Here is a 24,485-nt window from a genome sequence, read left to right as displayed (position 1 = left end):
GATGCTCAACTTCGGGGGCACCGGCAAGGAACTTGTTCTTTACCCCGGGTTTCTAGTTGATGGTTTTTTAAGGTAGCTGCAGTGGAGTTGGAAGCATTGGCCTATCCTAGGATCCGGTGAGGTAACCGTCCGCTGTGCTCGTAGTTGAAAAAGACATGTAGTCATACTGTCGGAGTCTGCTCGACGATCATGAGGAGATGGCTGGACTCACTGACGCTGGTTGAGCAAAATGTCTTGAGATTCGTGTGGGGGAAAGAGCTCCTTCAAGCGAGGATCGGCAACGCCGCGCGTCTGCTGCAAAATCTCTGCGAGAACTCAGTGATCGTGGCCTACGTAGGTGATTTGTCTAAAAATTGATGTTTTCTACGACAATGACCAGAAACGAAGTCATGCATGACCGCTGCATGACTGGGAACAAGCCTTGCCGGTTGGCGCTGTTGTTCGTAGGGCTACACTAGTAGGTTGAGGATTGCCTCAGAGTTTCGGTGCCAGTGGCATAGTTGGGTCGAAGCCACAGGTGTGGAATCGTTCATGTACGCATTGATGGAAAAGGGACCCTTCTCCATCAGATCAGTGGTTGTGGCTTTCCACTCGCTACCTGAGATTGGTCAGCTTTTGCCAGTCCCTGTCATGTCAACAACAATAACATTATCCCCGTCGTCATACGCAGTTGGCCCCGTCCTTAGTCTATGGCGGTGCAATGATGGCTGATGCTATTTTAAACCGGCACAAAAGTGGGTCTGGAGCGTTTGTGGCTGCTACCGAGTACCGATAAGTTATGCTGGTGGCTTCGGAGATCGAGGGGTTAAAAATAAAGACCTCTGGTGAAACCCGTGAAAGGGAGCGAGCAAGCGTCACTAGCAGAGTGGATGATGTCAGGTCTGGATCGGAGGGCTGTTGCGGTGTCTGTGTGTCTTTCCACAAGGCTGAACATGGCACGTGTCATCTTCAAACCTCATCTTGAGCTGAGGTCGAAGCTGATCTTGTATGATTGGCACTACGAATGGCTACGAGAACCGCCCCGGTCCGAACCAGTCATTCCAGGCATAGATCAGGGTGGTGGAGAGCAAGATTACAGGCCCTGTCCTCAGCTCCAGGAAGAGAGATTTCTTGGCACGAATGACGATGACTGGGACGAGGGAGATGAGAAGTTCGATGAGGGAACAAGCACGAACAAGCACTGGTTGCCGGTGTAGATTGAAGGGTGGAGTCCCGGATGAGAGTACCGGATCGGATGGATGGAGCTTCCAAAGCCTGCCAGGAACAGGGCAGGCCAAGTTGTGTAGATAATTATTGTGTTGAGGACATAACCCTCGCTTCCACTAGATGTTCTTTATGGAAAATGGAGCCATTGGATGGCGAGCTAAAAAATGAGTTTGGAACTTTTGCTTTCCACAATTGAAGAGTTTTCATGGATGCCTATAGATGCCCGACAAACGAGGCATCCGTCGGACAATGGACTGTTGACAATAAAGTGGAAGCAGTATTGCAAGGAGATCCGATAGACCTGAATGAACAATTGAACCAGAAAGATAATAATGGAAGTCGTCCATATCCACCACAAACATGAGATAGATGAACTGTCTATCTAAAATGTAAACCATTGCTCCTTGGAAGTATATAAAAAGATCGCCGAGTGGACACTGAGCTGTCAAGAATAGTAGCAATCTCCAGCGCTTTTTGAAACAGTCCGGTTCCACCAGGTCGGACTCTCTCCAGGGCCGCCATTCGATCTGACGGGGTGATTGCCATTGGGTATGCGTGGGATGTGATGTGATCATAGTAGTGGTAGTATTTAATCCCAGCTGCCAGTCTAGCTGTCTTGACTATTGAAACTAAAAATCTAAATTATCTTACTTGTGCATTGCTTTGCTTTGCTTGCTTGCTTGCTTACTTACTGACTTAGTGAGTGGTGTGGAGGTTTCAACAGGTTCAACCTGCCAACTGACAAAATCCAGCCCCAGTCGCTTTTCTTGTCTCTTCCTCCCCTCTTTCTCTCTCTTCTCTATTTTCTTACAACTCCTCCCAATCTTTTGACCACTCCTATGTGGCCTAGTTTCCCTCATTCGCTTGGTTAATATTGCGACTTTGACTGCAGTACTATTTACCCGACGGTCTTGCTATCCGATAGATCATTCTCTCCTCAATTCTCTCAGAGGCCACTGTCAAACAACCCCTCTTGTCAGCCGCCGCCTGCCTGGTTAACCCCACGGCCCTCTTTGTTCCGACCACCTCACCACCACCACTATTACAGCAACTACTACCACCTTCTCCTCTTTCTCCTCTTTTCAAACCATCTCAGCTTGCTTCTTTTACCCTTTCTCCCCTTTTTTTCCCCAGTTCTTCCCTTACACTCTTTCAAAGTGTCCAACTCAAAGACCGCCGATCTGGCTACCTTGGCTGACCCCAACGAGTTGTTTTTGCCTGGTGAGAGGCAAAACAATCTCGCAATGTCGTCCTCGCCGGTTCCCCTCCTCAAACCGCCCGTGCCGGGTAATCGCAACAATGGCAGCAGTCCTCGTCCCCCCAAACTCACCCTGGGAATTCCTCCCTCGCCCAACGCTCGTCCCGTCACAGGAAACGGAGTTCCGACCACTGTAGCGCCCCCTCCGACCGAGGTTCCTCAGCTGCAGCGTCCGGCCGCTCGCCCAGCACCTCCTCAACTGCGCCTCGCTACTCCCATGGGTAGCAGTCAACCAATCCCTCAGGTCAAGGCCCGACCGGCTCCTCCACCCTTGGCGACCACCGGCCTGAACGAACCGAATGGACACTCCCGAACGGGCAGCTTCACCTATCTCGATGGCAAGGCCAGTGGACCGGCCTCCGCATCTTCCTCGAACTATTCCGCCTTGTCGTTCGCTATGGGGCTCCGACAACCGCACGGCAGCACACCGGACCCATCATCCGCGATCAGCTCTGTGTATTCCGACCGGGAAGGAGGGGTGTCAATGGAACGGGACAGTAGCGTCAACAGCCTGATTCCTGATTTGGATAAGCTGAGCTTGGAGAAGGGCAGGCCCCTCGACGTGGATGACCTGGATGATGAGGGCTGGCTTGCAGCCAGTGAACAGAAAAAGATCGTGGAGTTGGGTAGTCTGGGTGAAGGAGCGGGAGGTGCTGTGACTCGTTGCAAGCTCAGAGAGGGAAAGACCGTCTTCGCTCTTAAGGTTAGTGTTGTGGGTGGGATATGCCGGGCTTGGGCGGATACTAAAGGGCTCTCCTAGATCATCACCACCGATCCCAACCCCGACGTCAAGAAACAGATTGTTCGGGAACTCAACTTCAACAAAGACTGTGCCTCGGAACACATCTGTCGCTACTACGGTGCATTCATGGACAAGTCCACCGGAACGATCTCGATTGCAATGGAATTCTGCGAAGGCGGTAGCTTGGACAGCATCTACAAAGAAGTGAAGAAGCTGGGAGGCCGGACAGGAGAAAAGGTGTTGGGCAAGGTCGCCGAAGGCGTCCTCAACGGATTGACCTATCTCCACAGTCGGAAGATCATCCATCGAGGTAGGTCCCCAACGTTCTTTTGGTGCATTCGCGATCGGACCTGTCTAATTCGGGATATGCAGACATCAAACCATCCAACATTCTCCTTTGTCGGAACGGTCAGGTCAAGCTTTGCGATTTCGGTGTAAGTGGAGAGTTCGGCACCAAGGGCGATGCGAACACCTTTATCGGCACTTCTTACTACATGGCGCCCGAGCGGATCACTGGACAATCATACACCATCACTTCGGATGTCTGGTCTCTGGGCGTGACCTTGCTCGAGGTTGCCCAGCATCGCTTCCCCTTCCCTGCGGATGGCACGGAAATGCAACCCCGGGCCGGCTTGATTGATCTCCTAACTTACATTGTCCGTCAACCGATTCCCAAATTGAAGGACGAGCCGGACAACGGCATCCGTTGGTCGGACAACTTCAAGTACTTCATCGAATGCTGGTATGTATTTGTGCTTTTCTCTGGTCAAGGCGTCACTGACAATGCCCCCTAGTTTGGAGAAAGAACCTCCGCGACGAGCGACGCCATGGCGGATGCTGGACCATCCTTGGATGCTGGACATGAAAAACAAAAAGGTCAACATGGCCAACTTTGTGAAGCAGGTGTGGGATTGGAAGGAATAGACTGGCCTGCACAGCATCTGGACCGCGGGCGCCCATTCGAGCCCCCCTCACCTCCCATTGGACTGATTCTGCTACCTCTTCTAATACGATCGCATATTACGGTCTTTCCTCTTGATGCTTACAAGTGGCTGGCCCTTGGTTGACCAGGATGTCAACGGCATACGAATCTGTGATCATGACGACGCTCATTTTTGATTTCATCCGTGCACTGTCTATCCTTCCTGGGACCATGGAGTTGGGATTGTTTCTGCGCCCATTGATTATTGTTATCATCGCCTGACATGATCACGCCTTTCCTTAATACGAATCCCTTCCACCCCCGCTGGTCCAGCCAGCGAGAAGGCCACCCGAATTTTTGTTTTCGGTTTCAGTTCCCATTGATCAGCGATCCTCATTCGCATTCGCATTCATCCAGCAACTCGACGTTGTTTTCTTCTGCTTCCACAAAAAGGGCAATTTTTGTTTTTGCCCAACCGCCAGCGGTGCTGGCCCTTGTCTTCGATTTTATTGTTTCTCTGCGTGTCCTATCATTCTGAGATTTTTCCCGGTCTACGTTCTTGCACGTGAGCGAATCCATCCATACATACATACATTCATACATACATTCACAGAAGAAGTCCGAAGGCATACCACATACATATGTGCAATTTTCTTTTTTTTTTTTTGTTACCTTGTGTGTTGCTTTTGAGTCTTCTTGAGGGACCGGGTCCGCATATTGTGGATATTGATTGGCGTCTATATTCTTGAGTTGAGAACTCATTTCATCGCACTTACTATCTTCCCTGACACCGTAGTTCTCCGTTTTGGGCTCAGCGCTTGATAGGTATTGGAGAGAATTCAGTTTAGGGTTGCTGTAGAGCGGAGTTGAATCGATTTAGACTTGACGAGACCGCTGTGTCTTATTTGGTGGTATGGGTTTATCGTCCTAGTTGCGTGTTAGTGCTGCTATGGATGTTTTTATATTCGCAGGGTCGGCTCCAGTCTGCGATGCGGTGACTATCGAGTCCTTTACAGACTAGACTAGGACCTCTTCCTCTCCCGGGCCATCCTTATATAAAGGGTAAACCCGTACGAAACACGTAGTCACCCGACGAAAACAATCGCACTTCCATCCTGATATTATGTCAACCCATGCACATCCTCCGGGACTGCTTGGGGTTTTATATAGTACAACTGAATATTTATTATTCATGAAGAAGAAGAAAGCTACATACAACGAAGAGAAAAAAAAAAAAAAGAGGATATTATACTCATGTCTGCTACAAGCGCTAACAAATCAATGCAAATCAAGTCATCTTCATTAAGACTCCCGTCCATCCCGGACTCCATTCGTCCTATCACCAGCACACACACAAACACACACCCCCACACCCGCCCGCCATCATGTCAACATGTCAATATGCAAAAGACAGCTCGGGCGATGATTAGCCCCGATTCACAGGCTGCGCGCCGAGAACCCAGCCCAGCCCGCTGACCAACCCGTCCGTCACCATGTTGCTGACGACGTCGCGCTTGCGGACGCGGTCGCCGGAGCCGGAGCCAGGCTCGTAGTTCTCGGAGGAGATGACGGAGTCGGTGCGCGTGTGGGAGGAGTTCGCTGCTGCTGCTGCTGCTGTGGAGGAAGGTGTGAATTCATTGGTGGGGTGGAGTTTAGAGAAGGAGGAGGTTGCGGAGGCGGTCTTGCTGGCTGATGATGCTGATCGAAGGGGGAAGGCGTTCTTCTGCAGGGCTAGGGCGGCGCCGCGCGCGACCTCGAAGAGACCCATTGGGGCTTCTTCGTGGTTGAGGCGGTGGTGGTGCGAGGCGTGCGCGCGGGCGCGGCGGGCCTGGTGCTGTCGGGTTTCCAGGGCGTCTTGCTCTGAGTGGTCGGGAGGTCCGAAGCCGCCGGGGAGAGTGTGCATGGTCAGCGACGAGGTGAGGTCGCCTTTGGTGTCCCAGATGTCTTCTTCGAGGGATTCCTGCGTGCGGAGGCTGCTGAGTTCCTCGTCGCAGCGGCGCCAGGCGCCTAGGATTTCAGGGAGCGGGTCCGGGTGATCGGAGGGGACGAGAATGAGGGCCAGGGAGAGGAGCTCCATTCTTTGGGTGAGGTGGGTGATTTGGGATTGCGTGGTGGGCGGGGTGGAGGTGGCGGGTGGGGGTGCGCGATACCGTCCGGCGGCATAGACCGTGCGCCAGGTGATGTCGTCTGTGAGGGTCGTCTCGGATGTAGAGGGGGACGAAGTGGGTGTGAGCCGCGTGAGGATGTAGGAGTAGGCTGTTGCGAAGTCGTGAGAGGTGAGAGCGGAGTTGATCGCTAAGGACATGATGCGGCGTTCGGCTGTGAGGGCGGCGTCCTGTCCGGAGAGAGGGGCTGAGCTGGAATGTTCATGGTGGTCGGAGAGCCGGGGGGAGAAGCCGGCCGCGACGAGGTTGCGGCCTATAGCCAGAAGATCGTCGACTTTCGTGTAGCTCTTGGGATTCTGTTCGAGTACTTTCTCAATGAGAGAGAGAGGGTCGGAGTGTACACGGATGCTGACGGGTTGGAAGGGGACGCCGTGCTGCAGGGTGAGGGAGTAGAAGGACAGCGAGTGGGTGGCTGAGATGAGGGCGTTGATCTGCTTGAGGGCAAGTGAATCTGAAAAGTGCGGCTGGAAGGCTTGAAGACTGGGGGCGACGTTAATGTTATTCGGTTGTGATACGTGGAAAGCGCGGTAACTTACATCTCGTATGCTCTCTTCATTCCGCCCCGCGTTCGATTGCCGTTGCTTGCGTTATCGTACGCTGTATAGATGGTCTCCTTGACAGCCTCTTCAACCTTCGACGGTGTCAGAGTGGCGTCGGAGCTGAGATAGGTATTAACAGCGAGGTTGTATTCTATGTATGTTAGTCGGATTGCCGATGTGACGGGTAAAGAGAGCTGCTCACCTCTGACTTCAAGCAACGCTTTTAAAACCTCCGCTTCCACAACCTCCCGGTCGACTCTCCAAAAGATACCATGATATCCAGGGTGGCTTGTAGCCCGCCGGGGCGTGTGTTCTGCCTCCCAATCGCGCAGCCAGAGTAGTTGCTGGCGGACCTTGCTCCAGTCTCGGCCCGGCTTGCTCTGTTTGACCACAGATTGAACTACACTGCGCATTTCGAGCAATTGCGTGTCCACATTGCTGTGTAGACAAATGTTTGCGACCGTCCGACATGGCATCGGATGGCCTAACTCATTCAACACTTGAAGGGAGACGCAAACGGCGCTAAGGAACGAGATTGAGGAGGCGGAAGGGCGAGTGAGCGGGTTCGAAGTTGTCAAAAGTGCATTCTGCATGAGCGAAACTCTCGAGGTTGACGAGATCTGCTCCGAGTCAAACATCACCGAAGGGAGTGCTGCATCATCGGTCTTCAGAGATAGATGCTGTTCCATGTCCAGGAAACTGGCAATCCGCGCAAGAACTTTGATCGACCCTTCTAAGGCCTCCTCGCTGACACCGGCATTTGCATAGACAACGGCCAACCCTGTCTGCCCATACCGCATCCGCAAATCTTTCAGCTCGTCACTTGATAGATTCGGGTCCTCCTCAGCATAGCCTCCCAAGTCAACATCCTCCGGTCCATCCCAATTTGTGAATGCGTTGACCGCGCTCTCATGGTCTACCAGACTGCGCGCCAGTAGCCACTCGTTGACCTGCTGCCATCCCACCCCAGCATTCGTCTTCGGTTTTACATCGTCCTGGGGCAATGAAAGAGTATTCTGTTGCGCGGCTTCGTTGAGTCTCCGCCGCTTGGTCCTGTTGCTGCCGTACATCCAAGCGCCCACCAGCCCGCGGAGGTTCTGTACCAAATCCATGCTGCTCTTTGTACTGCCGGTCATCGAAAGCAAAACATTAATGGCAATGCTGTTGTCCATCGACTCGAGGATATCCAGAGAAAATGTCTCGTCCTGGCTGGGGTAGTATTCATAGTTCAACCGCAGCAACGGTAGTAGACTCGAGATCAACCAAGTGCGGAGAATAGGGGCGCGAGGGTAGAACGGCACGAGTAGATCGAGGATAAGGGGTTGAAGGGCGGTTTCGGAGTCAATGCGATGCGCGCGGTGGATGAGGAATTGAGTCAGAAGGTCGGTGGAGTCGTCGGTGTCCTTGTCGTCGGGATGCCTCAAAGGCAGTAAACGGACCTTGCGTACTCGTTTCCTTGCGACGGTCTCGGTCAGATTCTGAACAGCCGATATATCAATTTCAGCAGCATCAGATGTAGTGTTCCCGCCGTCGACCAAAGCCTCCACAACGGGCGTGTAGGTTTGAGGTTGGCAACTCTCGGGGAGGAAGGTTAATATGATGCGCAAGAGGCGCTCGGTTGGCAGCCAGCGAGGGTATTGAGCTTGCAACTGCGGTAAGCGGGAGACATCCCCGCTGACACAGAAATGAATGGCTAAAAGAATCGCATGAGCACCCGAGAGCCTGGAAGAAGCGGCCATGGCGTATTATGAAAGTCCAAGCCAAATCGAGAAATCTCGAAGGAACTGGGTGCAAAGAGGGTGATGTGTTCGCGAGGCACGAAAGACGTCAAGGCCGTGCACGGACCAACTCCCGGGGCGGAAAGCAGAAATCAGCCAATGAATCGCGGGCGGTGGAAGAAGAACCTCAATCGCATCTGCTCTCACTCTGAGCCTCTCCGCTCCAGCAATTCCACCCCCCCTCCCTCCCTCCCTCGACGCCTCCGCCCTTTCAGTCTCTTGTTTCCCCCACTTCTATCTCACAATGGCTTCCGGCTTCGGTAACAACGGCGGTACGTGACTTTTTCTGCTTGGGTCTGGGTAATTGGTTGCCATTGCGGGTGGCTTCCCCGGGCCCTGCTTCCCGCTTTGATGCCTTCGCCGCCGCGGACGTTGCCGGCTGACCTTGATTATCTCTCTCGCAGGTGCTTCCCGCTGCTACAACTTCTGGCAAGAGGTTCTGGGTTGCTACGTAGTCAACTCGGCTGAGGGTGAGGCCGGCAAGAAGAAGTGCCTGCCCGCCTTGGAGGATTACCACGAATGCCTGCACCACAAGAAAGAGGTACGCTGTTCTGGATCCATTGCGACCTCTGTGTGTCGGTCTCCTGAGGGCAAACATGTTCCGGGACTTGGGAGACGTGAGTTCGTGCTCTGACTAACATATCTCCCTCCACCATCTAGGTCATGCGGACGATGAAGATGCAGGCCGCCTACCGCAAGGCTGAGGCCGCCCACCCCCGCGAGAACGCGCCCCGGGCCGAACAGATTCGCAGTCTGGGACTGCTAGGGAAAGACGAAGAGTCAGCGGCGATTTTGTCCAAGGCATGATGAGTGTTGTGCGCATTTAGGGAGTGTGGTTCCATGTTGATTGTTTCATTGCTACCGAGATTATGCTGGTTCTCTTATATCTTTGTCTGTTTATCATTGCGAGGTCCTTCGATGTATAAAATGGACAAATTTCTTCTATTAGCTTGGGAGTGGGGGTGGTGTACCGCCGCAGGTTGTGTTTATCGGGACTGGAAGCTTGTAGCGACAATCATGCTGCCGGCACGACGATAACTGCACTGCAATTCTGGCAATCAATGATGCGCATGCACATAGTAACCAGCTCATAGGGGAAATCACTGGTAGCTATTGGCCTAGTTCGCAATAACGCTATGTGTGCTGCAGAGGTAGATCTATTTGGGCCCATGGTATAGTTGCGACTGACGATCAGACAAAGAAAGAACAAGACAAAGGCCAGAACTTTATCATGTAAACAAATCATAAAGAGCACTTCTACGGAATTCGGTCAGAGTCAACGTGATAAAGTAATAAGAGAATACCTCAATTGAGTCAAAGATGGGCCTACTGGAAGTGACCGTTGATCTGATGGCAGAACTATATATTTATATCACAGCGCGCTCGGTCCACGGGATTTTAAAGCACCAATATCCGCGACCTGATTGGCTCCAGCCGATTCCACGTCATCCGAGAATCAGAGACTGTCATCTCGAGACTTCACCTGGTAGGCTAGTCTAACAACTCGCAGCTGTCGTCAGCAGAGTAGCCGCAGCCGGATGGATGACAAGGGATTCGAGGGAGATGAAGGCCAAGGACTTGCAACGAAGAATCCGTGGCGGAAGCATGAGGCCATCTGGCATTCCTTGGCACGCTATTGGGAGCGATCGAAACAAGCTCACATGGCGGTCTCACTGGGAACGCAAGTCATTTCCAATTTACAGATTCCCTACATATAACTATAGGGTACTTCTCCATCTCGGGGAGGTTGATGGATTATTGAATGCAACACGCAGGGCCGGTCCTGATCGCGGCGTCATTGCCGTATTCGTCGAGACGGATGGTTGCCTGGCTACTTTAGGTGTATACGCTGTCTGGGTGATCCATGAGGAGACTGCGGTGGTGATATTGTCGGAATAATCAGAATTTAGCTGAAGACATCATCTGAAGATGACTAGATTCACTACTGCTCTAATCCTTTTTTTCCCCTAGTCTTTTTTTTCTCTTGCTTTTTTCGCGCAGGGAGAGACACTCACGTGATCCTGTAGACGAAAACCTTTACGGTAGTGGGGGGCACTAATCCGCAAGCAGGCTAGTGTCCAGGGCCCAAGTATTGGTAGGCGCGCCCAGGCAAAGATGCCCCCAATGATATAAACAGGCTGCTGACCTCGAGGGCAGCCCGAACAGCTCTTGTTGATGCTCCTGTGCAGCCCCAGCTCCGGTACAGGCCCGTCCTTACTTACTAACTCACTTACTTACTTTACACTACAACATCAACACATCTTCATCTTCTCCATTACATTCTCCGTTATCGTCCGGTCCCTGATTTCTTTTTTTAAATTTATTACCTCGAGGCTTCCCTTCCCATTTTGGATTCCTTAATGATCACCGGCAGTGACTATCCACTATCGTCCTTCTGCTCGGCTACGGTCATTTTACTTTCATCTGGTGACAACCGTGCCTCGATTGGGACCGGATCTCCACTTCTGCCCCGAGCACCTTTGATCTGACAGGATTGAGCTGGTCCAGTGTGTCTGGATACCGGGTTTTTTTTTCTTTTCTTTTTCTTTTTCTATTTTCCCGACCTTCCTCTGCCCTTGGACGCATACTCGACGTTGACTCGATGGCTGTGACGTGGGTGTAACCGTCGTGTTTACTTTACATCCCTCTCCCTCCCTCCATTCCGTCGTTCTCTTGCTTTAACTTAATTTCCGGAAGGGGGTGTGTTACTGAAAGGAGATTGATTTACCATTAATTTGTTCATAATTCTGGTCCCTTTCTTCGGCTTCGTTCACGATACCCCTACCTTCGTTGTGATATCAGTTTTTTTTTTTTTTTTTCAGTTCTTTTGCTGTGTTATATTATATACCTCTACATTTCTTACGCCTTGTTCTCCCGCCATGACTTCCAGGTAAGTTTCCTGCCATTCCGCTTCCGTCTGGTACCGGCCACTAACCCGAACCGTTCTAGACTCGACCGCCTTGTCACGTGAGTTACCGCCCGGGTTCTCTGCATGCTTACATACTCCACTCAAACCCTCGATCTAACCAATCACACCCACAGATTACTTGAGACAGGCAGCACGCCGCTCATCCGCAATACTGCGGCTCAACAGCTAGCCGACGTGCAGAAGCAGCATCCGGATGAGCTCTTCAACCTTCTGGGTCGCATTCTGCCTTATCTCCGCTCTAAGTCCTGGGACACCCGGACAGCCGCTGCCAAAGCTATTGGCCTCATCATCACCAACGCAGACACCTTCGACCCCAACGAAGAAGATGGTGACCACATCAAACAGGCGGATGACGAGGATGCCGACATCGAGATCAAGTCGGAGGAGGGTCTGTCCGCTGCTTCCGCGGATCTCCTTCAACTTGAGACCCTCGACCTTCCCGCCATTCTGAAATATGGCAAGCGGCTGCTCGGAAGCGCAGGAAAGGAGTATGAATATTCACTGGCCGCCATGGATCCAGCCGCTCGACTCCAACATCAGAAGAAAACCCTGACATCGCGGTTAGGACTTGCAGGAGAGTACATTGAGGAGGAATTGATTGATGATAGCGATCTCGCCTTGAAAACACCTGCAATCAAAGAGGAAGTTCCCTACCACAGAGATAGTATCCACCACCTATCCTCGACAGCCCCGCTTCCATCACCTATGGAACCGGCCAATGGTGAGGAAGCTGGTCTCAGTAAGCGGCAATTGAACCAGCTGAAGCGCAAGAACAAGCAGAGCGCAAAAATGGGCGCGAACAAGGTCCGAGTCGTGGATCTGTCGGCTCGGAGACCGTCGGATAACGTCACCACTCCTTCTGCCACTCCGCATCCGATCAAGGCGGAAAACGGCGAGGAGCGTAATGGTGATTCGAAGCAGGACTATTTTAATCTCGAACGGTCGGCCGGCGGGGATGATGATCAGAAGATCGTTTCGGAGTTTAAAGGATCGGTCGTTCCAGAAAAATCTTACATCCAACCTGAGATTACCGACGAAGGTCCCAGCAATGCCTGGCCGTATGATCCTATGTGCGAGATCCTCACGGTGGATATTTTCGATCCCAATTGGGAGGTGCGCCACGGTGCCGCAATGGCACTTCGGGAGGTGATCCGCGTCCAAGGCGCCGGAGCAGGACGTGTGCGAGGCAAGAGCAGGGCTGAAAACAATGTCCTCAACCGCAAATATCTGGACGACCTCGCCTGCCGGCTCATTTGTGTACTTATGCTTGACCGCTTTGGTGACTACATTTCCGACAATGTCGTTGCGCCCATTCGAGAGACTGTGGGCCAAACCCTCGGTGCGCTCTTATCCCAGCTCCCGTCGCGTTCCGTGGTCGCCGTCTACAATTGCCTGTACCGCATCGTAATGCAGACCGACCTCAACCTGGACCGCTCCATCTGGGAGGTCTGTCACGGCGGTATGATTGGCCTCCGATACTTGGTTGCGGTTCGCAAAGACATTTTGGTGAAGGACCGCAAGCTCATGGATGGAGTCTTGGAGGCTGTGATGAAGGGCTTGGGCGACTACGATGACGATGTGCGGGCTGTCAGCGCCGCAACCCTAGTCCCGATGGCCGAGGAATTCGTGGCTTCCCGACAAACCACGCTGGGTAGCCTGATGACAATTGTTTGGGACTGTTTGTCGAACCTACAAGATGACCTGAGCGCCAGTACCGGCTCGGTCATGGATCTTCTGGCCAAGCTATGCACGTTCCGTGAGGTTTTGGATGCTATGAAAGCGAATGCCTCCATAGATTCCGAGTCCTCGTTTGGAAACCTGGTCCCCCGTCTCTACCCATTCCTACGGCACACAATCACCAGCGTCCGCTCAGCAGTTCTCCGCGCTCTAATTACCTTCTTGCAACTCGAGGGCGATGGTACTAATGAGTGGGTGAACGGCAAGGCTCTGCGATTGATTTTTCAAAACTTATTGGTGGAGCGCAACGAGGGTGTGCTCAAGCTCTCCCTTCAGGTGTGGTCGGAACTGCTCAGAGCTCTGGAGTCGCGCGGCTTGTTCAAGGCCGAAGCCGATCTTCTGAGTCATATTCAACCATTGATCACCCTGACAATGTCTCCGTTTGGTGTCCCTCGGTATCCGATTCCCATGAATGCCTCCCTCTTCATTAAGCCATCGGGCATTGCGTTCCCAATGAGCGCTTCTGCCCCCGCCAAATCCTCCCCAAGTGCAGTCAGTGCCTCGTCTGATGGACCCAAAAAGCGCGGACGCAAGGTAGAAAAGAAGGAAGCCCCTGCTATGTCGGCTCACAATGTGGACGGACACATGCTTCAGGGTGATATCGACTTGGTAGGCGCTGACACTATGTTGCGGTCCAAGATATATGCAGCCAAGGCGCTGGGTCAACTTCTTTCTGTCTGGGATAAGAGCGCACTCCCGAGTCTGTGGCAGTCCATCGTGGAAGGCCTGAAACACAGTGCATCTATGTCTCAGCTCTCGTCTGCGATGATCATCGAGGAGTATGCCAGGATTTCGGGCCCCAGCAGTAGTTACACATCGAGTCTTTGCGAGTCTTTGCGTCCGATCATCGAAGGCGAGCGTCCGCTGTGGTACGGCGACATCGCGTGCTACCTACATGTTGCCCGCGCCCAGTGTCACTCGTTGCTTAATGCCTTCCGCGACCATGCCCATGTTCCTAGCTCAAGACTTCCGACCCTTGCTGTTATTGTTCAAGGAGACGCCGAGGCTGGCCCAAGTGCGTTCTCACTTGCCGATGCCGAGAAGGTTATTGGTCCAGATTTCGACCGGTTGAAGAAAGGTCTGGCACCCGCCCAGCGCATCACAGCTCTGCAGGTCCTAAATGATACGCGCGCGACTGCGGAGACTTCTGTCGAGGAAGCAAGAAATGTTCGAGAGCAGAGGGATCTGCGGGTGCGGGCGGCTGCGGCTGGTGCGTTGGTGGCTCTGCACGACATCCCGAAGAAACCAAGTCATATCATCAAGAGCATGATGGACAGCATCAAGAAGGAGGAGAATGCCGAACTTCAACAGCGTTCTGCTACCGCCGTTTCAAATTTGGTGGAGTACTACACCACGGCCACCAAACGCGGCCCGGTCGACAAGGTCATTGGAAACTTGGTCAAATACTGCTGTGTGGATACGTCTGAGACGCCAGAATTCCACCACAACGCTTCGCTGGAGAAGTCTATCCTCTCCTTACGCAAAGAGGAGGACCGGCGCGATCATCCTGATGCAGCCAAGTGGGAGCAAGAGGCCAAGGAAGCGCGAATCATGCGCCGGGGTGCCAAGGAGGCTCTCGAGCAATTGGCGGTCAAGTTCGGGCCTGATCTCATGGAGAAAGTGCCTAATCTTGCAACGTTGGTCGAGCGACCGCTCAGAGACACGCTCACTGGAGATCTTCCGGAGAACATCCTTGACCCTAGCAATGAATTGGGCCAGGAAGTCGTTGATGGGCTATCCACATTGCGCGCCTTGCTACCCAAGTTCGACCGCGGTCTTCACCCCTGGGTTGTCGGCCTCATGCCTCTTATCATCAAGGCTCTTCAGTGCCGTCTATCGGTTATCCGGTACGCGGCTGCCAAGTGCTTTGCAACTATCTGTAGTGTCATCTCCGTGGAGGGTATGACCATGCTGGTAGAGAAGGTGCTGCCGACCATCAACGACCCCTTGGACGTCCACCACCGCCAAGGAGCCGTGGAGTGTATTTACCACCTGATTCATGTGATGGAGGATCGTATTCTTCCATACGTCATCTTCCTGGTCGTACCTGTGCTCGGCCGGATGAGCGATTCCGATAACGACGTGAGATTGCTGGCGACGACGTCTTTTGCAACGCTTGTTAAGCTTGTTCCTTTGGAAGCTGGCATTCCTGACCCGCCTGGACTCTCTGAGGAACTGCTCAAGGGCCGTGATCGGGAGCGGAAGTTCATGGCTCAAATGTTGGATTCCAAGAAGGTGGAGGAGTTTGCATTGCCAGTGGCGATCAAAGCGGAGCTCAGACCTTACCAACAAGAAGGTGTCAATTGGCTTGCTTTTCTTAACCGGTACAATCTCCACGGTATTCTTTGTGACGACATGGGTCTTGGAAAGACTCTTCAGACGATCTGCATTGTCGCAAGTGATCATCATCTGCGAGCTGATGAGTTTGCCAAGACTCAAGCGCCAGAGGTCCGGAAGCTTCCGTCTTTGATCGTCTGCCCGCCCTCTCTTTCAGGTCATTGGCAGCAAGAGGTCAAGCAGTACGCCCCGTTCCTGAACTGCGTGGCTTATGTCGGGCCCCCGGCAGAGCGCGCCAGATTGCAAGACAGTTTGAAAGATGCGGATATTGTCGTAACATCGTATGATATCTGTCGCAATGACAATGATGTTCTGCGTCCGATCAGCTGGAACTACTGCGTGCTGGACGAGGGTCATTTGATCAAGAACCCTAAGGCTAAGGTGACCATGGCCGTCAAGCGAATTGCCAGCAACCACCGGTTGATCCTTTCCGGTACGCCTATCCAGAACAACGTACTGGAATTGTGGTCCTTGTTCGACTTCTTGATGCCAGGATTCTTGGGTACAGAGAAGGTCTTCTTGGACCGCTTCGCCAAACCCATTGCGGCCAGTCGGTTCAGCAAATCGTCTTCCAAGGAACAAGAAGCTGGCGCTCTGGCGATCGAGGCGTTGCACAAGCAGGTGCTTCCGTTCTTGCTCCGTCGTTTGAAGGAGGAGGTTCTCAATGACTTGCCGCCGAAGATCATCCAGAACTACTACTGTGATCCCAGTGAGCTGCAGAAGAAACTCTTCGAGGACTTCTCCAAGAAGGAGCAGAAGGAGCTTGCCGACAAGCTGGGAAGTTCCGAGAAGACCGACAAGGAGCATATCTTCCAAGCACTGCAGTACATGCGTCGTCTCTGTAATTCCCCGGCATTGGTAGTGAAGGAAGGCCACAAGCAGTACAATGAGGTCCAGCAGTACCTGACCACCAAGCACTCCAACATCCGGGACGTGTCGCACGCCCCGAAGCTCAGCGCCCTGCGTGATCTGCTTCTCGACTGCGGTATCGGCGTTGACCCACCAACGGAGGGCGACCTGGGAACGGGAACAAGCTACGTGAGCCCGCATCGAGCCCTGATCTTCTGTCAGATGAAAGAAATGCTTGATATCGTGCAGAGTGAGGTTCTGCGTAAGCTTCTGCCTTCGGTCCAGTACCTCCGGCTGGATGGTGGTGTCGAGGCAACCAAGCGTCAGGACATCGTCAATCGCTTCAACTCCGACCCGAGCTATGACGTTCTGCTTTTGACCACCAGTGTCGGTGGTCTGGGTCTGAACCTGACGGGAGCGGACACGGTCATCTTCGTGGAACACGACTGGAACCCGCAGAAGGATATCCAGGCCATGGATCGTGCCCACCGTATTGGCCAGAAGAAGGTTGTCAATGTCTACCGGTTGATCACGCGGGGTACTTTGGAGGAGAAGATCTTGAAGTGAGTTTTCCCTTGATTCTATTAATTCCAGTAAGAAAAAAAAGCTAACCACGAGACCTAGTCTGCAACGCTTCAAGATCGACGTGGCCTCGACGGTGGTCAACCAACAAAACGCCGGGCTGAACACGATGGACACGGATCAATTACTGGACCTATTCAACCTGGGCGAGACGGCGGAGAACGCCGAGAAACCCAGCGAACCAACCGGCAACGAGGTGGACATGGTGGACATCGACGGCGAAGTCAAAGAGAAGGGCAAGAAGGGCTGGCTGGACGATCTGGGCGAGCTCTGGGACGACCGGCAATACCAGGAAGAATACAACCTGGACTCCTTCCTTGCCACGATGAAGGGATAATCTGTACCGAGCAGACATGCCCAAATTGCACCACCACTATAACAAAAGGGATTCTGAAGCAGCAGAAGACCCAATCACAGCACATGGGCGGCGTTGATACTTTTTTTTTCTTTTTCTTTTTTCCTTCTTCTTCTCCACACGGTGTTTATTGATCGATTGGGGGCAATGGGACCCCGGGATTGTGTGTATTCCCACCAAAACAAAACCTACCTACCTACCTACCTACCTACCTATTTTATTGATTGACGACCGACTCGGAAGGACACGAGACGACGGAATTGACTTGACACTTTTACCAGGGATAGACTCGGAGGGGTTTTTAAGTTTTTTTTTTGCCATATGCAAAAAGGAGTGTATGCTAGCTTTTCTTTTTTTCGTTTCTTTCTCGCTTCTTCTTCTAGTCAATGTATTATACTGGCCTGCGTGACCTTTGACGACATTGATGCTTCTCCTCTTGCCGTTACCAATCGATTTGTATGTATCATTATTGATCTTGAATAGAATTCGATACGAAGTCATACTTGGTCGTGTAGACGGCTCTACTAGAGTAGATCGGTCAGTTGCAGTAGTTGACGTGTGCTTCGTTGACTAGAGTAACAATTTCCCTCTAGGAGACTACCACTCACTCACTCCAACTATGCATTGCTAACAGAATGAATATTCGTAAAAGGAGGATACACTACACAGTTTAGCGAGAATCAGACATACCAGTGGGAAATACGCTACACAGGCCAGCGATAATCAGGCATGTACTCTACTGTACTACTTACCACTATATCTCACACCAGTAATACGTGTGACATCAAAGACGGTATAAACAAGACTGAATGAACTACAGCAAAGACAGAGTGTTTCTACTACTCATCTCCTCCATTCATCCATTCATCCATTCATCCTTCACGACTATTACATCAATTCCATCACATCACGTCTTTACCCTGAGTATCAGCCTCAGTTTCAGCATAATCCCCACCAACAACAAGATAAACAATCCACAAAGCAAAAATGAAGTGAAACTAACTAACGCCCAACAAAGGACGACACAGCACAGCACAGACAAATGTCCCACCCTGCTGAACAACTCACAGCCAGCAACGCATAAAAAGAGTTATCCAGCACTACGGGAACTGAAAAAAAGAGCATACTCAGAAGGACCCCCTACAGACAACAACAACAACAACAACCCCTATACCTCGAAATCCTTATACCCCTCCACCAAGCCATCCGAAAACTTCGTGGCGGCCACCCAAACCGGCGCATACTGCTTGACTTCGTCGAGGGCGGGGATGGCGCCGACGCGATTGTGGTCGCTCCAGAGGCAGACGACGCGGCCTTTCAGCTTCGCGTCATCATCTTCTTCTCCAGCCCGCGAAGAAGAGGGGTTGACGAGGATGTACTCCTCCCCGTTACCATCGGTTACGACACCGCCTTCTTCTGGAACTATGGACGGAACGGTCCACTCCACGTCCACGGTCCAGGTGTTCTCCCACTCGCGGCTCCAGAGGCGGATCTCCTTGGTGCCTCGAGGGGAAGTGTGCGGGAAGCGGGGATCGTAGGCGCTGCCTGCCACGCTGAAGGAGGAGATCGGGGTGTCGAAGAGGAGCTTGCAGGCGCGGGTGTTGCGGCCGGAGACCTGGATCTGGGCCGTCTTGATGTTATCGCCCTCTGCGGGATGGGGGTCGTTTGTTGCAGAGCGGGAGGACTCCGGAGAGGAGATGTTGAATGTCAGCCAGGACTTGTAGTCCTCTGGCGCTGAGGGGACCACGTCCGGCATGGGACCGGACCAGGAGCATTTCGTACGCTGGGCGAAGGGGTCGCAGGCGAGCTTCTGGCCTTGAGCGCTGGGCAGCGAGTGGGCGACCTGGGCCACGAAGGGCGAGATCCCGATCAGTGAGACGCTGGTGGCCGCCGTATCGAGGTTGATCTCCTGCTGGAAGAAGATCTTGAGGCGGTTGGACGCCGAGAACGGGAACGCGACCAGATTGTAAATCAGGCATCCCAGGAAGATCGCCAGCAGGAACAGAGGGATGTGGTACGTATGGCGATGGATGTAAGGGAGGAGTGGGGTGAGGAGGAAGGTAGTCAGGGCTGCGACGGAGATATAGATGAATAGAGAGGAACTGCCGTCTTGGCCGGTCTGATGTAGTGCGCTGGTCAGCAGCAACGCCAGCGGGCCGACCATGATGAGCACAATAGGTGCGGTAAGCAGAAACTGCAGCACCCAAGTCCATTTCGGCATATGTGCACTCCAGCGCTGCTCCAGGCCGTAGATATTCGGGTCGCTGGGTTCGTCGTGGTCATCATGGCCACCCGTGACGTGCACGTAGTTGGCAAAAGTGGTACGCTGGCCACCCCCGAGGAGAGAAGTCGACTCAGTGGGTTGTTCGTCGTCCGACTCTGCGTGCTCGTCCCCGTCGTGCTCCGAGGTGTGCTCCTCCCCAGAGGCTGTGCCCAGTCGACTGCCGCCGTAAGTGCTGGGACGGCGCGAAGACGCCGCCACGGGGGCATACTGGCTGGCGTACTCGGACTTCCGGGGCAGAGCGAAGAGCTCAAGATAGGAGATCCAAGTGGCCAGGAAAGTGCCACAGAAGGAGAAAAACACCCAGTAGCCGCCAGCCAGGCCCCACTGATTCTCGTAGACCGTCGCAATCACCAGCATCACCCAGGCGAGCACAAACATCCACGTCAAAGTATACACGCGGTGGAAAGCCGAGGGACGAGCAAAGTCGGCGACGCGCGAGACGAACCAGGCCAGGAACGTCCAGGCCGACAGCATCATACCCCAGACCGCATACTCACTGCTATGGATGATCAACGGATTGACTTTGGTCACCAGATACGCCAACCCCACCGTGACGGCCGTCGGGATCACGAACAGAAACGGAAACCTGAAGAATCCGCGCAGTCCCTGCAACGACACAGCCTCACCATCGTCCAGCCCCTTGACCGTGGACCGGAACAGATACATCTTGTCGGCCCGGCTCAGGGCAACGCTCGTCAGCAACAAGCCCAAGGGCGCCACAATGAGCATCGTCACCGACAATGCAAACAGGGTATGCAACTGGAACACCACGAACGTGGCCCCGAACAGATCAAACCACACTCCCCGCGACCCTTTCTTCCCAGCGTCATCACTGACCAACCCCTCCGTCGTCTTCACCGCCGCCTCCAGCATATGCCACAGACTTTCCACAGTCGTGTGCCTCGAATCATCCTGATCGGTGTGATACCTATCTCTCGGCTCCATAAACGCAACATCCAAGCCCCTCATGCCCAGATCTCCCTCAAACACCACATAGTCCGTCTGGGAACTGATCAGTCCCACCTCGAACCCATTGGCAGCCAACACCGACCCAAACGGGTGTTTCGCCCGCCTATAGTTCCTGGTCACTTCGGTATCACTGCCCCTGAACAGGATCGCCCGACCTCCGGCTCCGGCACCCTCCAGGTTCAGGAACGTGCGCGTGAACTTTGACAGCGGATGCTGACTGAACACGCGCGCTCCGTTCAGGAAATCCTCCTCGCCATTATTGAACAGCACCACCACGCCGCGACGGGGGGTATGGCCCGGGGTGGTGAAGTACTTGATCAGCTGAAGACAGGTGACAACACCGACTCCGTCGTCCGTAGCACCATAACCGGTGGAGACACTATCATAATGGGCGTTGACGAGGACGCCCCCTTCTCCTCCCTGGCCCGACTCCAAGGACCAATCCTCATCATCCTCACCACGGATATAAACAATCAGGTTGGTGCCTTCGAAGTAGACAGCCGTATTGGAAGATTTGAGAGTATTGCCGACGAAGGAGAGGTTCGACTGATTGTCGTCGAAGATGTAGACGGTGGGCTTGGTGTCGTCGTCGGTGGAATAGACGGTGGGTTCTGCTGCGCCCTGGTGACTGTGGAATGCGACAGGATGCACCCGGGCTGTCTGCATCGCGAGTAGGCCAGGGTCGGGTGTATCCGCGTCATTGTCGTGGACAATCTCCTTCACCCGTCGCAGGAGCCATTCTCGGACTTCGTCATTCCGCCGCGAATTATACGGATGGTAGCCGTTTGTCAGGACCTGGAGATCGGCCCATGCTTCGTGAAGATCAAGACCGTTGGGAGTAGAGGATGGGCTGGGCGCCGAGGGGAGGATGTGGTGGACGATCAGGAGGGGGATCACAAAAGCGAGATAAACGGCGGTGGTGATGAGGGTGACGGGCCAGCGCGTGAAGGCCAGTGGATTGGCGCGCGGGGTAGACATCGCGGCCTTTGGTCTTTCTCACGACCGTTACTGGCTGGGTATCCGTGATCGCTCTCAGCTGCACAAGCCGAGTTGGGCTGGGCTGAGCTGGGCTGAGCTTTGGCGTGAGACGGGACTGAGCTACTCGAGCTGAGCTGAGCTACAGTGCAATGGTGGAATGAATACTGAGATGCGGAGAAAGGAAGGAGTGGGTTGATTGCGGCTGGAAAAGCCGAGGCGGAAGAAAGCCGCCGTCATTATGTCATTCCCTGGGTGTCTACTTTAGTGATCATCGATCGATCGGTATTCTTAATTTCCTATCCTGTGGACAGTATCGCTAACTCATTCTCGGAGTAATTCAATCCTGCAGTAATGGTTTTGCTGCTCTAATGGCTCCATTCTAATACGATAGGTAGGTAGGTACGGTGGATAGGTAGAAACCCCGTCCCCGTAACCCATGTGAGGGCTGATGATATCACTACCATACCAATACCAATGACGAGAGAAAAAGAATCAGTTTTGTTCATATCAACCCGCAGTTCCCCAGCCGATGTATATAGCAGAGAAACAAACAGAGAAAGAGAGTGGAAGCTCCCCGAACGAACGCAACCGCCAATCAGCCTTGACCGGCTCCCAGGTAAACCGCTACCGACTATGCAAATTCATAATAGTAAAGAAAATCCTTGTGTGCACACAGACAGAAGTATGACTCCTCGCTGCTTGGTTTCTCCCAAAAAGAAAAATAGAGTGAAAGGAAACGACCCCACGTTATAAGACAATACACAAAAAAAAATGATAGATGATAAGATCCGATGCACAAGACACGCTCGAAGAAGTGATGAGAGAGAAAAGGGTATGGGTATCAACCGTGAGTATGTCCAATGTCAATGTATTCATCGTCGTTAATCGCCGTGGCCGCCGTGGCGCGCATCAGGCCAGTTACCTGGCCCTCATCCTCGTCGAGTTCCTCGTCGTCATCATACATGGTCGCCTCCGTCAAATCCTGCGGCGGAATCGGTGGAAGCATGTGGTTCAGGGTGGTGCGCAGTTTATTCACGCCATCCCCGCTGAAAACACAGAATACCTCGCGCTGTTGGTTGGTGAACTCTGGAGGTGCCTCGCGGCAGTGCGCAGTCACTTCGTCCCGCGTGTAGAACTCATGAATTCCCGTCAGACTGAGATGCGTAAGACGCGGGCAGCTATTGACGAGCGCTTGAATTCCCTGCAACCGGTTAGTATTACTCCTCAAAATGATTCATAGGACAAGCACATACTCTACAAGTGAGATGTGTACAGTAACTAAGATGCACCCGTTCTAAACTACTAATTCCTGCTGAGTGGTGGGAAGCCTTGGGGCCTGCCAAGGCTAAAATGCTGTTGTCCGTGATGTTTTGGCATTTTACCAAGCCGATCCGCCGGAGTTTAGGTAATGTAGCCAGCTGCTGCACACTTGCATCCGTCAGGCGGATACAGCACGCCAGGTCGATGTACCGGATTCGGTTGCAAGACTTGACCAACTGGATCACGGCCGCATCGGTGATGTTAGAGCAATGTCCCAAGTGGACGTAGTGCAAATTTTTGCCGAGCTTGCAGATGGCCCAGACTGCGCGATCCGTGATGAATCGACACTTTGCGAGGACTAGGTTTCGTAAGCGCGGCGCCGATGCCACAATTCGCTCAACGGCAGCGTCCTTGACATTCTCGCAGGATGTCAAATCCAGGATGCGCAGGCTATCCAAGGAAATATGCGGTGGCAGCTCCAGGAACGCCATATCGTCGATCTCACTGCAGTGGGCCAGCCGTAGCTCACGCAGGGTCTGTAGCGTCGTCATCAAGGCCGTGATGGACTGGTTGGTGACGAGCTTGCAGTCATGCAGGTCAATCTCCAGAATAGCCGGGCAACTTTGGGCGAACGACAAGATCGATTTATCCGTGACTTGCGCGACACCATTCAGTTTTAACTGGAAAACATATCAGCAACCGATGCAACCAATGTGAGAATCCGCCACGACCACCTACCCGCTTGATCTGCCGACAATTCCGCGACACGACAATCAGCGATTCGTCGGTCACCTTGATACAGTTCGTGATATTGAGGCCTTGGAGCCGTGGGCAGTTTTTCGCCACTGTGTGCAGAGTGTGATCGGTGAGATGCCGCAGGTCCGAAACATCCAGCGCTTGCAAATGTCGATTCCCTTCCACCAGATCCGACACCCCTTTATCCGACAATTTCGAGCAGTTGGTCAGCGTGAGTCGCTCGATTCGATTGCACTGAGCAAAGGTCATCACCGTGCCATCACTCACGTCGCTCGACAAGGCGGACAAGTTCAGCCTCCGGATCAGCTCCGAGTAGGAGAAAAAGCCGTTCGGATCGCCCACCGTGGAGCTGATGCTCTTCATGTTGTCCCAGCTGTTGCACGATGGCCGGTGCCAGAGGAGCCCCACACAGTTCGCCGCCCATCCCTTGCAAACCAGCATACAGCTTATCATGTCGGCTGGCGAGCTCAGTTTCGCGAAAATGGCGATCAAGATCTCCGGGGGCAAGCGCCCGACGGGCGGCAGAGCCCGATCTGAGTCGTAATAGGCATGAAGATCCCGACCGTTCGCGAGGCCCACGGAGGACTGTGAATCATTTGCCTGGGCTGTAAAGAAATCGGTGTCGTCATCGGCGGTACGATCGGGAGAGGTCGAGGAGGAGGATTCGGAGGGAGCTTCGCTCGAGAACCGAGCGGGTTGCCTTGAGCGGGGCATCTGGACCGCTGTCGGAGGGTAGTGGCAAGCGTGCCTGTTGAAGGAGGGGAGGGGAGAGGAAGACTGATCGCTGTCCTGGTCCGGCCAAGGTAGAACTTATTATCCGGGTAGAAAAAAACTATTCA

The 24,485-nt window shown here is 53.3% G+C and overlaps 6 protein-coding genes across 6 annotated transcripts; 4 read left to right on the top strand and 2 right to left on the bottom strand.

Annotated features, from left to right (window-relative positions):
- Nucleotides 1-2,258: 2,258 nt before the first annotated feature.
- Nucleotides 2,259-4,326, top strand: BO97DRAFT_151244 (Pkinase-domain-containing protein). Its single transcript, XM_025690173.1, has 4 exons — nucleotides 2,259-3,167; nucleotides 3,225-3,516; nucleotides 3,579-3,948; nucleotides 4,001-4,326. The coding sequence occupies exons 1-4, from the start codon at nucleotides 2,451-2,453 to the stop codon at nucleotides 4,128-4,130; spliced, it is 1,509 nt and encodes a 502-aa protein (XP_025549104.1). The 5' UTR covers nucleotides 2,259-2,450; the 3' UTR covers nucleotides 4,131-4,326.
- Nucleotides 4,327-5,448: 1,122 nt separating this feature from the next.
- Nucleotides 5,449-8,603, bottom strand: BO97DRAFT_472055 (secretory pathway Sec39 family protein). The gene is made up of 3 exons (XM_025700094.1): nucleotides 7,035-8,603; nucleotides 6,830-6,983; nucleotides 5,449-6,773 (listed from the first exon to the last, which is right to left on the bottom strand). The coding sequence occupies exons 1-3, from the start codon at nucleotides 8,569-8,571 to the stop codon at nucleotides 5,555-5,557; spliced, it is 2,910 nt and encodes a 969-aa protein (XP_025549103.1). The 5' UTR covers nucleotides 8,572-8,603; the 3' UTR covers nucleotides 5,449-5,554.
- A 185-nt stretch (nucleotides 8,604-8,788) lies between these two features.
- BO97DRAFT_407269 (uncharacterized protein) lies at nucleotides 8,789-9,623 on the top strand. The gene is made up of 3 exons (XM_025695607.1): nucleotides 8,789-8,882; nucleotides 9,015-9,151; nucleotides 9,271-9,623. The coding sequence occupies exons 1-3, from the start codon at nucleotides 8,855-8,857 to the stop codon at nucleotides 9,415-9,417; spliced, it is 312 nt and encodes a 103-aa protein (XP_025549102.1). The 5' UTR covers nucleotides 8,789-8,854; the 3' UTR covers nucleotides 9,418-9,623.
- Nucleotides 9,624-10,004: 381 nt separating this feature from the next.
- Nucleotides 10,005-10,577, top strand: BO97DRAFT_151204 (uncharacterized protein). The gene has a single exon (XM_025690172.1). It carries the CDS (start codon nucleotides 10,153-10,155, stop codon nucleotides 10,507-10,509), a length of 357 nt encoding a protein of 118 aa, XP_025549101.1. The 5' UTR covers nucleotides 10,005-10,152; the 3' UTR covers nucleotides 10,510-10,577.
- A 766-nt stretch (nucleotides 10,578-11,343) lies between these two features.
- On the top strand, nucleotides 11,344-17,551 carry BO97DRAFT_151201 (DNA-binding ATPase). Its single transcript, XM_025690171.1, has 4 exons — nucleotides 11,344-11,500; nucleotides 11,560-11,577; nucleotides 11,653-17,025; nucleotides 17,087-17,551. Exons 1-4 carry the CDS (start codon nucleotides 11,490-11,492, stop codon nucleotides 17,379-17,381), a joined length of 5,697 nt encoding a protein of 1,898 aa, XP_025549100.1. The 5' UTR covers nucleotides 11,344-11,489; the 3' UTR covers nucleotides 17,382-17,551.
- A 1,016-nt stretch (nucleotides 17,552-18,567) lies between these two features.
- Nucleotides 18,568-24,360, bottom strand: BO97DRAFT_436449 (uncharacterized protein; the record flags this gene model as incomplete). The annotated part of the gene is made up of 6 exons (XM_025697789.1): nucleotides 18,568-21,643; nucleotides 21,755-21,878; nucleotides 22,477-22,831; nucleotides 22,884-23,570; nucleotides 23,629-24,003; nucleotides 24,082-24,360. 6 exons carry the CDS (start codon nucleotides 24,358-24,360, stop codon nucleotides 18,568-18,570), a joined length of 4,896 nt encoding a protein of 1,631 aa, XP_025549099.1.
- Nucleotides 24,361-24,485: the final 125 nt, after the last annotated feature.

The sequence above is a fragment of the Aspergillus homomorphus genome (genome assembly GCF_003184865.1).
Source record: "Aspergillus homomorphus CBS 101889 unplaced genomic scaffold BO97scaffold_33, whole genome shotgun sequence".
NCBI lineage: Eukaryota > Fungi > Ascomycota > Eurotiomycetes > Eurotiales > Aspergillaceae > Aspergillus > Aspergillus homomorphus.
This window is presented reverse-complemented; position numbering and strand designations above follow the sequence as displayed.

What these genes read in the sequence shown, in the direction of transcription:
- BO97DRAFT_151244 (XM_025690173.1), top strand. Translation starts at nt 2,451, where the DNA reads ATGTCGTCCTCGCCGGTTCCCCTCCTCAAACCGCCCGTGCCGGGTAAT. An exon ending in AGACCGTCTTCGCTCTTAAG is followed by an intron (nt 3,168 to 3,224) that starts GTTAGTGTTGTG and finishes GGGCTCTCCTAG; the next exon opens with ATCATCACCACCGATCCCAA. An exon ending in AAGTACTTCATCGAATGCTG is followed by an intron (nt 3,949 to 4,000) that starts GTATGTATTTGT and finishes AATGCCCCCTAG; the next exon opens with TTTGGAGAAAGAACCTCCGC.
- BO97DRAFT_472055 (XM_025700094.1), bottom strand. Translation starts at nt 8,571, where the DNA reads ATGGCCGCTTCTTCCAGGCTCTCGGGTGCTCATGCGATTCTTTTAGCC. An exon ending in AGCGTTGCTTGAAGTCAGAG is followed by an intron (nt 6,984 to 7,034) that starts GTGAGCAGCTCT and finishes TAACATACATAG; the next exon opens with AATACAACCTCGCTGTTAAT. An exon ending in ATGAAGAGAGCATACGAGAT is followed by an intron (nt 6,774 to 6,829) that starts GTAAGTTACCGC and finishes CGTCGCCCCCAG; the next exon opens with TCTTCAAGCCTTCCAGCCGC.
- BO97DRAFT_407269 (XM_025695607.1), top strand. Translation starts at nt 8,855, where the DNA reads ATGGCTTCCGGCTTCGGTAACAACGGCG. An exon ending in CGGCTTCGGTAACAACGGCG is followed by an intron (nt 8,883 to 9,014) that starts GTACGTGACTTT and finishes TCTCTCTCGCAG; the next exon opens with GTGCTTCCCGCTGCTACAAC. An exon ending in GCCTGCACCACAAGAAAGAG is followed by an intron (nt 9,152 to 9,270) that starts GTACGCTGTTCT and finishes TCCACCATCTAG; the next exon opens with GTCATGCGGACGATGAAGAT.
- BO97DRAFT_151204 (XM_025690172.1), top strand. Translation starts at nt 10,153, where the DNA reads ATGACAAGGGATTCGAGGGAGATGAAGGCCAAGGACTTGCAACGAAGA.
- BO97DRAFT_151201 (XM_025690171.1), top strand. An exon ending in TTGGAGGAGAAGATCTTGAA is followed by an intron (nt 17,026 to 17,086) that starts GTGAGTTTTCCC and finishes CACGAGACCTAG; the next exon opens with TCTGCAACGCTTCAAGATCG.